General features: G+C 35.1%; 1 protein-coding gene across 8 annotated transcripts in view; it reads right to left on the minus strand.

The window, feature by feature from the left end:
* Window positions 1–12,916, minus strand: part of DACH1 (dachshund family transcription factor 1) — a 357,379-nt gene that overhangs the window by 117,156 nt on the left and 227,307 nt on the right. For 5 of the 8 annotated variants that reach the window (XM_027674513.1, XM_027674510.1, XM_027674511.1 and 2 more), the window contains exons 4-5: window positions 2,247–2,402; window positions 1,519–1,691 (exon numbers count right to left, since the gene is read on the minus strand). In XM_027674513.1, coding sequence (XP_027530314.1) covers window positions 1,519–1,691; window positions 2,247–2,402 — 329 coding nt within the window. The remainder of the gene's footprint in view (window positions 1–1,518; window positions 1,692–2,246; window positions 2,403–12,916) is intronic. The other 3 variants (XM_027674516.1, XM_027674518.1, XM_027674515.1) reach the window with 1 other exon arrangement.

The raw sequence follows: 12,916 nt of genomic DNA on the forward strand, positions 1-12,916 counted from the left end.
GCCAGTGACATTACGTCTATCCTCATGGGAAGAAAATCCCCTAACAATGACCTCATGCTTTCAAGTTCCTGGGGTTTATGTTTCAATCCTGTTCATTATTAAAAAATAGGAACATAATTACTTGGCTATGTTACCTCTATCCACATGACCATATTCATCTGCCATAGATAAAAACAGAGGACATAAATCTAGGCATATGTTATACCACAATGGGGCTGAAGGAATGAGTAGGAAAGTCCCGCAAGAATAAGTTCCTTAGCCCTTACAGTATTATTGGATTTCTAATGTGGCTCAAACTGCCACAAATAACTACGTGCAACAAGATCTTACATTTATAAGTGAGTTTTGGATGACAGATTAACACTTGCATTTATGCATGTAGCTGTAGGAGAAATGTGTTGTGAGCAGTGTGTCACAGGACTTGACTGAAGAAGTAACAGCAGCACTTGGGTAATGTCTCCAACAGGTTCTACAGAAACCCTTGGGTAAGAACACTTTTTTAAAGAGAATTTTGGTTAATTTGGTCATCTAAAACATTTCATTGTAATCCACATATTTTTAAATTATGGTTATGTGCAAACCAGATGGGAACACAAAACCTGGTTTGTCAAACAACTTGCACAGGAAGTTATGCCGGGAGTTATGCAAAAGTTGGCAGCTATGATATTAGCATGAATATGAGATAGCTGAATTTTCAAAAATGACAGACATACATAGTATAGATTATTAATACAAACAAATGCTTAAGTAAGCAAGAGTTTGAAAAATATATATGTATATGATTGTGCAGTTATAAAGCATTTGTAATGCATCAGAGAGCCCAAAATTGCTAGGTACTTTTAAAATCTTCACCTAGATTATAAGAAAACTATCTCTTTGACGAGACAAGTTACAGGAATGAACTTTTTAGGAAGTAAAGGAACTCCAGGATAAGGAAAATTTTCTGGTTTGGGACTATGGTTAATACATACAGTTTCATGATAACAGATATCTCTACAATACTACAGTTCTGACCTGCAGATTACTGGGTCTGCTCTGTGCAACTTCACTCTAATTTGTTCTGGGATTTGGCAAACTTAGGTTCTGCAGAGGTACAGTATCAAGCCTTTCAGCCTTCTTCAGATGATTTGCTGCATTTCACTTCAAATTCTTAGATTTTAAAGTTGGAAGAACAATCTCTTCTAATTTAAGAAAAGAATAATTTTTTCCTTGATATCTTGAGGAATGTTGCCATTAGATTATGGACTATGAAATATGAGAAATCACAAAGCTGTGCATCTCGTATGAAAATGCTTCAAGTGCTGCTTTAACATTGATTTAGAGAGGGGGAGGGAAACTGAGATAACACTGGCCACTAGCAGCCTACTGTGCTCCCAAAGCCACAACACTTGGTTTTCTTGCATATACTGACTTTATGACTTACCTTAGAACATTTGATACCTATACATCTTTATGATGGTTGGGAGTGTGTTACAGTTTTGTGCTTTTTTGTTTTGTTTTGGTTCATTATATAGTTACCTTAATAACAGATGTCTCAACTCTGGATGGAGGACTCTGCACTTGTGCTGCTGCTGCCATGTTGGCAATGGTACTAAGGTGATTCATCTGGCTCATTGCCATTGTGACAGATGCTGGAGGTAGGCTCACGGGAATTAATGGATGGGGCATCATCATAAAAGGAAGTTCCAATCCTGTTGGGGGAAAAGGAAAAAGGGAAACAGGTTTATGCATCTTTTTTGAACACTGTCGTCTTTTTCTCCTGATGGACAATATTCAAGTGATGGGTGACAAGATGGTTCACACTGCAGGACAGAGCAGCTCTATGTCAGTTCTCTTCTGGGATATGCATGGGTGAATCCCTAGCAACCGTGGAGGATTTCTAGATGTAAGGAGAGGCTATTAGACCTCTTAGTTTGTTCATAGTGTAATGTATATCATTGCTAAGCAATGGCTATTTATTATAGTTTTTAATATCTGCTGTAAGGTGCCTTAGCAATACATTATTATGCCACTGATGCACAGGTTAGCAGTTATTTTAAGTATCAATTTTCTTGCATATGTATTTGTTCTTTATTGTCTCCACTTCCTCTGCTTAATATTTTAAAGGAAGTATTCCAGTATTCCCCACATCCTTGATTTTTTTTATTGCCTATTTATATAAACACAAAAAAAAAAAAAAAAAAAACCAAAAAAAAACAGGAACTAGAAAACTGCTGATATTAGTGCTGAAAGATGTCAACCCGTACCATTTGGCAGAAGGTGATTCTGTTGAAGAGGGTTGAGAGGATGGCTAACTGGAACATTATGCTGTCCAGGCAAGCTGGGGTGGTTAACAGAGGCCTGTGATCCTTGGGTGGGGGGAGACTGAAGTTTTTCTTTATCCCAAGAACCATCACTGCTGCCTGTGGGGAATGAATATATATTATTTGGATGAATGAAGACTCCAAATTTTCAATTTCTGGATTTGGAAGCAAGGCCAGAAATCTAATCTTTTTTTTGCAAGTGGCAATTTTTTTTTCTTTTTTTAATAGGTGGGCTGGGGAAGGACTTTAGGCTTTTTTTCCACCCTCTGAAAGAGGTATGTAAGGAAAACTTTAAAAAGTTAATATTTAGCACACAAACCTAGAAGTGTTATTATAGTCACGCTCACTCACATGAAGTCTGTGCTTCATGTATATTTTACATATACTTTTCCCATACTTAGCAAGTAAAACTATATATGGCATTTGTTTTATACATGAGAGAATATTTTTGCCTGCGAAATGTCTAACCAAAGAATGGCCAGTTATGCCATTTAAAATTTCAACTAAAGACATATTTTTTCCTATATTTGTGGATAAACAAACATATGAAGTAACTAAAAATTTTATTTATTGAGGACACCAACATGCATGCATATGTGCTTGCTGATGATTCTATTTTGCATATTCAATTTTTTTTTCATATTATTAATTAAAATGTAAGGGATTACATTGATTCCTGCAGTCTTCTGGTAGTGGAACAGACCAACAGCAAGGAAGAATGTGGACAAGTAAGTATTGAGACAAGAAATAATTTAATTTATTTCAGAACACCCTTTTTCACTATTGCAGACTTCCTCATAAAAACTACCCACAGAATTAAAGAACAGGATACAATTACATATATATATATATGTATATATATACATACAATTATATATATAAAGGACAACAGTAATTCATGTATCATTATTAATTTGTATATTTATATGCAATGAAAAGTTTAAAATCTTCCACTCAGACAAGTTATATTATTCACAGTGCGTAGTATAAGGTATAATGCTGAGAGATTGAGTATATGTATGTTTATGCATACAAAGTAATCTATACACTCATTGTATGAGTTTATTTACCATACACAATCAATAAACAATGTTTGAATATATTAATAAATATGGATATATGCATGCATTCTCAGCAGTATTAAAATACCCATCAGCAATATATGATTGCTTCCTTTTTCATGTAGAGCACAATTTCAACCTTCTGACTTTGAAAGTTTCTACTATTTTCATGGGAATATCTCTTGATAAGGACTTTAGGATAACATCAGTCAAGATGTATTTAATCTATACTCAATTTCTAATTAGCATTAGGGATTATAGCAGAGTGCATATTCCTGAATGTTTTTCTACACACATCTTACTCATTAATGAACAACAGGCCCTGAAAAACAACAGGAATAACCACCTCCTTCATACTTCAGTAGAAAGGGGATAAGCCCATTAGTCTTGAGGTATTTGAACATCATTTTCACTGGATGACAAAAGCACAGAAGTTGGTAGAATTCCAATTTAATTTCTCTAGATCTATTAAAAACCTGATTGTAAAAGCTGTACAACGTAGTTTATAATGAAAAATACTCCATTATTGCCATGATTTTCTTTCCCTAGTTACTTCATGAAGACAGTTAAGGCTCAATATAAATTCTAACTCATTAGCTCAATACTGTCTCAATCCCAGTGTAAATTGTTCAGAAGTAGGTAATGAAAATTCAGTCCAAACTCTCCTGCTATCAAACAAAGCAATTTTACGAAACAATGAAAAGAATCGATTATATGAGATACTTTCATTATTTTACAAGAAATTGTCATAACCTTTATGCAGCATACATAGTCAAGCTGGTTAATATATGATTTGAATCTTGTCACCTCTGATAAGTGAACATGTTTTCTTGTATTTTGAGAACTCAGACACTCTCAAAAAGCATGAACTTACTTTTAAACACACAGTGAAGGAGCTAAATCTTAGCTGGAAAAAAATCTTTTTTTTCCTTTTAATTTTATATTCTCTAATTTTCTGCTTTTTACCACTGTGACATACATATTTCACTCCCTAACATACAGCACTACCCCACTGCCTCTCCTTTTTTGCTCATCCCTTCTGAAGAGTTCATAGCAATCCATTGCAGCACTCCAGTTGTGGAAGTCATCCCACCATGTCTTTATGCTGGCAACTATGTTATAGTTTTCCTGCTGCACAATGGCTTCCAGCTCTTCCTATTTGGTGGCCATGCAGCTTGCATTGCGGTAGATGCACTTCAGCTGAACTATTGATCTCATTGCCTTTTTGGGGCGAGAAGCCTTAATTCCTACACGATGATTCTCAGATGCGTCCACGATTTCTAACACATGGATAATCCTTTTGCCTCTGCCACGCATGGCTCTCCATCCTCTACCTCCAGTGAGACGGCAGAGCAAACGACCTTACTAACACACTGTCCCTCAAACATCAGTGTGACTCCTCCAGGCTTATTTCTAGAGAGTTTGATTTCATCCCTTTCTCCCTTCAAATATAGGTTAAAGCTCTTTCAATGAGCTCTGCTAACTCCTGTTTCCCCTTTGAGACAGGTGTACCCTGTCTCATATATATATATATATATATATACAGAGAGAGAGAGATATTTTTGTCATATATATATATATCATCTCTCTATATAGGAAGAACACAAATATATATTAGTAATTATATGAATATTTGTTAGTATTATAAGCAAGGAAGTTGTTTGCATTTTATAGGGCTGGTCAATTCCCAGTAGTATTTTCCTATTTATCAGCCAGATTTTCTACAGTGCAGTTGATTTCATATTACATGCTGATGTTCAATATGGAGATGGAGTCAATTCTGCTGTGACCCTTCCTAACCTGGTCCCAGAATTTTTCACAGTCAGTCATAGTTTGCAAATTATGGCTCTGCTTATGTGTCTCAGAAATTAGAGCTTTTCTAAATCAGTACCCCTTTCTGCCTCAAAATTACAGTGTCTACTGTTTTAGCATGATATTGAACCCAATAATAAATTGGAAGAGAGAAAACAAGCTTCAGAAAGTGAAGTATCAAGGCTAGCATTTAGCTAGTGACAGTTTCTTTAATACTTATAGTCTGGAATCATCTGTTAAGATTTATTTACATGGAAAATGATTTATAGGCAGAATCCAATCCATAACATTAGAAACCACCTTCAAACTGCAGGCTGTTGTACTCCTCAACACTTTAAGTGAACAGACATAGATGCAAATAGTCCTGTGTTTTTCTTATGCTAGTCAAGCAGAACACTCTTCCTCTTAGAGGAAACAGTTATTTTCATTAATGTCAAAGCAAAATAAGTGTTATTCCTTAGATACTATTCACTGCTTGCACAACAAAGTGCAAGCTACCAGTTCTGTCACTTTTTACATTTGATTTTGATTTAATGTGTACAGTGGTTTCAAAGAGTATTAAAAATCTGTTGCCTTCTTCCTCTTCACTTGTTGCCCTGCTGGAGGCTTATGTTTTTCCAGTTTCCATCAGTGGTTGTCAAGTCTTTGTAATAGGATTAAAAGCTTGGACACCTGATATCCCTGGGTGCTTCAGTTCACCCTCATAAAAGCTGTTTGCTTTAAATTGAGAGAAAATCAGTTTTTAGTGGCATAATTAATTAAATTATGCAAAGTGTTCCAGATTCAGCATAACACTTTCTGATGCAGCAATTGGAAGCTCTACATTGCATTCAAACAGCATTTCAATTGATGCTGCACTAGGCTGACCATAGAGTAGCATTTTCAAAGCTTTCAAGCATAAGGGATCCAATTTTGAAATGCAAATGCTTAATGTTGAGTGCTCGAACCCCATACATATGTACTTGAATAGGCAATTTGGTAGCCAACTACGTTTTTCATGTGCAATAGTGCTAATACAAGTACTCAAAAAATTGAAATGAAGTTCCAAATATAAGTACTCATGCTTAAAAACCGGGCTCAGATGATCTCACATTTACTCATGATGGACAACCCAATGGAACAAAAATGACAATACATTTTCATAATTTAAAAGGCATAGTACAGAATTCATTGCTTTCCTCATCACCAATATTTCAGCACAAATTTTCCATAATGTGAGTTACCGTCTCCCATAATCAGCAGTTACACAACAAACCATTATTTGTATACTGAAGTGGGTCTGTAAAAGCCTGATGCTTGGATTATTTGTATTCATTAGTAGCACAATTAGGTAGCTAAGGATGGTAATAATAAATTGAAACAATTCTGGACTGGAAGGTAATGCAGCCAAGAAAAAGAAAATGAAGCAGAAAACCACACTGTACAATGTCGGCCTTCCGAACAAATGATCTACATGTACTAGGTTCATTTTTACAAACACTACTCTTATTTGCATACTCCTTTTCCGTTCTCATTCTGTCCCCACTAGGACTCAGTTTGCTTAAATTTTGGTTCCTACAATGTGAGCTGAACAGTTAGTTCCTGTGATAGTCAACAGGGATCCAGCCAATGGACTCTGGAGAACTGCTGAGCTTACTCTGTGGGAGACAGACCTACCTTTGGTCAGCTGAATCTGAATCTCCTGGGTCCAGAGACTCCAGTAACACTTCTCTCAGACCCAGTTCAATGGTCTAAACACAAAACACGTGAGATGGTCAAAATAATTTGAATCATGTCTTATACGGTTGGTGAGTATAATACTGCACCTGCAGGTGAAGATCAGGCAGGATACTTGAGGGCATCTAAGCTAGTAGCATAAATATGCCTAGGCAACCAAGTCAAACCTTTCTTGATTACAGGTGTTTTTTAGAAATTAAAAGTAGGCTATTTGCAGACCCTCAGGTCTTCCCTTTCCTTACATGTGGAAAACTTGGATATTTTATGGCATTCCAGAGAACACTTCAAGCCTTTTTTCAGGCAAGTGAACCCCATCTCAGAGCTAAGGGATGGTTTCATGTACTATTACATACACAAGCAATATCACATAGCAAAAACACAAACAAGAGCCTGATTGCCTACTAACAACTCAAACCACAATTTATTTTTTTTTTGAGTACTACTGATCTTCCTTCAGTCCTCTAATCTTTCTGTTATCTTCTGTGTTTCCTGAAACAATTTGTATTTCAGCAACAATTACCAAACAAAGCATCAGTATCAGCTGTGTTGGCTCATTTTTCCACAGTGGACTATTCACAATCTAGGCTGTTTATGTCCACTGGAAAATATGCATAATCAGCATGCTAAAAGTTGGTAATCTTAGCATCCTGATAGTGAGGAAACAGTTTCATAAACGGTCCAAATCAAATCCTGCTGCTTTAGACTTTTAATTGCTATAAATTTGAGATTTGATTTCTGTATAATTCAGTTTCCTAAAATCAGCTGTAGTATTTACCTGTAATATGTGAGTGTTGTGAGACTGTAAAAAGGACAGACATCTACAGAAAGAGGTATTTTTCTAATACCTCTATGCTACTGCTACATCATTAAAGACAAAAAAACCCCAACCTTTGCCATATGTAAACCATATCTGTCTAATATTATTGATACTTCAAAAAAATGCATTACTCCTTCTTCTTAGACCACAAAGGGATCAGGAGAGCAAGTACTATGAAATAGGAAAATAGGACGTTTCCTAAGATTTCTCTTTATTTGGCTCTACATAAGGATTTTTCTTTTCTTTTTTACTTCAACATGAAATTTTGCATTGTTTGGACATTTTCTTGCTGTATAATCATGCCTAGGCTCTTAAATAGGCCATGAGCAATGTGGCCTCATAACTGAAAGTTTTTATAATTTTCTCTAAAATAGTAGGGTGATGGTTCTGGTATTCGTAGTTCTGCAATTATCACAACAGAGCATATACATGTCTAGCACTGAATTCTTAAAAAAAAAAAGACACTACTCTTCAATAAACATTTTCCTACAAAAATATATAAAGGAGAAGCCAAAAGAACCTTTGGAATCACATATGGTTTCTTCTTTGCTGACAGTAGTAGTAATCTGAAAAACAGCTTATAGCCTCAATCATGTTGACTGCTTCATTCACTGTCTTAATTTTATTGCATACTTGTTTTGTGGCAATGGCAAAGAAATCATAACTGCATTTTGCACTGTAAGCCAGATTTGTACCCACTTAATGCACCTTCTTCCATATTTATATTCTGATAATTAAAACTGTAGTAGAAACTGTTAATTCCAGTAAATAAGATGGAATTCTAAATGCTGAATATCATAGTATAGGCTTAATCAGAAAATACTGAATTTATATAAGTTAATAAGTGAAAGAATTTTTTTTACAGTTACAATGGAAGATATATATATTTTATACTAATCCTTCATTATTTCACCAAAAAGATTAACACAAGAAAAGCTTTTTAAAATTCAGTTTAATGAATAATGAAACTGTCCAAGACAACTGAAAGCTCAGCAACTCAGTTACAGGCTGTGTGACATTTACCTAAAAATAGATTTTCCATTTGTCGCCTTTTACTAAGATCTAACTTGCACTCATTCCAAAGATAAAGACCACTTTATTTTTACGGTTATATGATCTTATAAGATAAGAACACAATTTAGATACGTAAAAATAAATTTGTGGCAAAAAATCAGATGTAGTTCTATGCACTGTATTCAGGAAAATAAAAACTGAATCACATTTTACTGTCAGGAACACCAGCGCAAATTTGCTAACTTCACATCAGAAAGGTAGAAGTACAGTTAGTCCCTTGAGGTAGAGTTTTTTAAATATGAAGACTAATGAGCCATCATAAGTCAACCAAAACACACAGAAAACTACATTTTCTTTATCTCTCTTTCAACACAATGAACATCACAAAGTATTTAGTGAGCATCTCGATTACAGTTCTGCTTTTTTATAAAAATTTTCCATTTAATAGATAAGTAATATATTACTATATGCACTCGTATGTAACTGTGGAGAGTAATATTTTCTGTATGCCTAGAGAAGAGGTAAGAGTGAATATGCCTGACTGAGGAGTATATAACATCATATTTAGAACATTTTCTGGGAAGTATGGTTTTAAGTTATTTTTAGTACAAGATACCTTGTTTCTTCAGTTTATAAAGAAAGAAGTTATCCTCATTCAATTTGTTGGTTTGTATAATCAGTATAACAGGCTCAGTAAAATCGGCTTCCTTTTTAGTACTGTGGAAACTAAGACAGACCCAGAAACTTCTCCAAGGTGAAAGATGCAAATTTGAGCTTCTGAGTGATTCAGGCCTATAAGCAAGTGCCTAAGCTTTGCAGAAAATTTGGATAGGGAAGTTGTGCTTAATACCTATACCAGTCTGATTCAGGCAATGCCTCAGTTGGTATGGACCCCGATTTCTGATCCTTACTACCTCTAGTCTGAGTTTTACAGCTTCTAATTTGATATTAGCAGTGCTCAAAAATAAAAAAAAGCAAGCCAAATATATACATATACTATGAATATATTTAGAAACTTGTCTTTCCCCTTTCTTTATCTTTACTAAAATATTTTCTCAAAAGACCCAAAAAGTTTTAAAAAATAATAGTCTAATTATTGACTCTTTAAGTCAAGAAGCAAAGTCCTGCAGGTTTGCAGGACACCTAAGTATGGCTGATAGTTCTGTAATGCTATAAACTAAAAAAACAAAACAGTAGAAAACTCTCAGTAAATATACTGAAGTGCAAAAATTAAATTAATAGAGAAATTGCATAAAGCGAGAATCCTGAGTTTCCAAATGTCTTCTATAAATAGACACATCCTATTAGTTTGTACACATTCTGCCCCACCTGTTTCAGCTTTGTTAAAATACGGAAAAATAAATGATGCAAGATACGTTGGGCTTGAAAGCATTGAAATTAAAAGCCAGAAGGCCTCTGTAAACTCCTGTTCAATCTGTTTAGAAGAAGATGCACCAGGGATGAGAAAGCAAAGCAGGGAGATTGACATATTACAGGTAATTCTGTTTATTGATGATCTTTTTTTTTAAATTGCTGAACTAAAAAGGAATGTTTCAATTTCCAGCACAAATGCTGCACAAAGTCTTAACAGCACATGGGCTCTAAAAGGTTGCACACAGAATGCTTTGTTAAACATCATTCTTTGGACTTTTACTCACTGAATTTTTTAGTCGTTTTCTTAGGAAACAAGGCCAAATTGTCGAAAATCAGTTCATATTAATCAACAGATTAATATCCAGTCTTAAGCAAAGTTGATTGCAAGTCTCATAGCAATTACAACCCTGTGCTCTCTGGGAAAATAACCACAGGTTGGCTGCATGAAACCCCATCAGCTGCAGCAAGTTTCAGGCACTCTCCAGAGCACATGGATGTGTTTTCTGTTCAGGGAAAAGGAGATTTGTGTTTGCCCAGATATTGGCTTGATGTGCAGCATGGGGCTGGGCACAGAGGTTTTCAAATTGATGCTGTGTCTCTTCCATACTAGAAAACTTCTGCAGGAAAGCCAGAAGGCTGCACAAGCTCAGAGGCTCACGGAGCCATCTCCTCCTCCTTTGGGAAGCAGGTGCTAACTCAAAGCTTTGTGAGGAATTGTTTTACTTTTGAGTTGCCTCTACAATTTTGATTTAGTTCTCTCATGACCATTCTGATACAGTCTACAATTTTTAGGTCTTACATAGACTTTTTGTAAATTTGCAGCATGTAATAGGCTCACTTCTCAAAGGAATCCAGAGATTATTACTATTAATATTATTATTATTACTATTAAAAATTACCTTTTTCTAGCTTTTAGGTACACAACTTCACCATTTCAATGTTATTTGAACACATATGCACGTATCTGTGTGCACATCTCTACCTTTACGTCACATGCACACACAAACTACACATGTAAATACATAAATGGTACAATAAATTGTGAGCTAGAATCTTACTAAAAATATCTTCTTTTCATATACTTGGATTTTTAAAGGGAGAATATATGTCCACCAATTCAAAATCCAGTTATTTACAGCCTAGCAAACGGAATTATACTATGCTTCCCTTGTTCAAGAATAGCACATACATTATTACCAAGAATCATTATTACAGCTCAGCTGTTATTCAGTACTTCACTATGCTACAGTAACATCACTGTACACTTAATCCTTTAGGTTTTTTTCTAAAGTTCCATGTCCCAAGACAGATAATCGTGACATTCTGTTACTTAAAGAAGGAAATCTTACCTAACAGTTTATGGATCTTGAGTCTTGTTTCAGGACTTCTGAAACTGTTTCTGCACATAATTTATTGTTTTCTCAGGATGACAATGAAAAAAATGACAACTAGTATGACTAGTAGTAACAGTAGTAATAGTAATAATATGTGACAGAGCAGGTGGACACTCCTGGCCTCAAAGGGCTTATAGTGTGAAAATACCGTAAGAAATAGTACATATACACAGACAACAGGCTACAAGGAATTTCCCTCAGTAAGAAGGATCTACATACAAATGCATATCTGTTATAACTGCTTCTCATGATTGCTGTTGTTTATGCAAAAAGGATAATTTTCTCTTTGAGATTTAGGCTACCAACATTCTCTGTTTATGTATTGATACCCTACTCTATTCAGAACTGCTGCCTTACAAAAATGATCAAAGGTAAAATCTAAACACAAAGGCAGCTAAAAGTATGAAATTGGATTAAGACGGTAGAAATGTCGAAGTGATACATCCTTAACAGTAAATTTCTCTAATATTTCCTTGGATTTTTTTGATTTGGGGGGAGGAGGGTATAACTACTTCCTAATTAATAATATTTTTGTTCCCTTTTTAAAATGGAGAGACATCACTATCTTAAAGCTATTTAACACAACATATTTATTTACTTCAAAAAATGACTGGATCACTGTTACCAACAGCCATGTCTAGTGGCAAAAATTTTCACCTGATGTGGAAGAGACAAAACAGTCAAGTTAGTGTTTGACACAAAAGCCTATTGTCATTAAATGATAGCATGTTATGATAATTTCTTCAATATTGGCTTTACAGTTGTCTCTTTTTTTTTTCCTGTAATAGTTCTAGGACAATGAAGTTCACCTAAGCTATTATATCAAGATTTAGTACTCTGAACTTTACCAGGCCCACATGAATTTTATTCATTGTAGTCATTTTTATGTATTAGCATCTTATATCAAACCGATTTGTGAAGAAGGCACAACCCTCCTAAGTGTACTTTAAACAATATCTTTAAATGTGTCTTAGAAAAAATTTGTAGCAAGACATTTACATCCAGATCTCATTTAGTAAAAATCAGGATGGTACACTCTTTCAGTGGTCAGAAAAAGACATAAGAACATATCTTACTGTGTTTCCTAGCCCCATGCAATCTTTCTTCACGATTCAGCTGGTCAGAGATGAGGGGACTTACATAACAGGAAAGACAATAGGTATACACATAGACAAAAAGTACTCTTTCTTCACCCTACCTTGACTCAATTAGTGACAATATTCTCCAGGTGAGAATTGTAGGTACAATGTTGACAAAGATAACCTCTGTTCTCATCTCTTGCTTTCTGAACAAGTTTTGACTAGTGTATAACTGGTGGCTATTATATAACAACAGGTGGGCTAGATGCCTTCTCAGCAACCTGTGTTGAGTCTTCTGCACACTAAATGGATGAAGATGTTTCTGTGTATTAAGTCCCTCAGACTT

This window comes from Neopelma chrysocephalum, unplaced genomic scaffold, assembly GCF_003984885.1.
Source record: "Neopelma chrysocephalum unplaced genomic scaffold, ASM398488v2 Primary Assembly neopelma1_25, whole genome shotgun sequence".
NCBI lineage: Eukaryota > Metazoa > Chordata > Aves > Passeriformes > Pipridae > Neopelma > Neopelma chrysocephalum.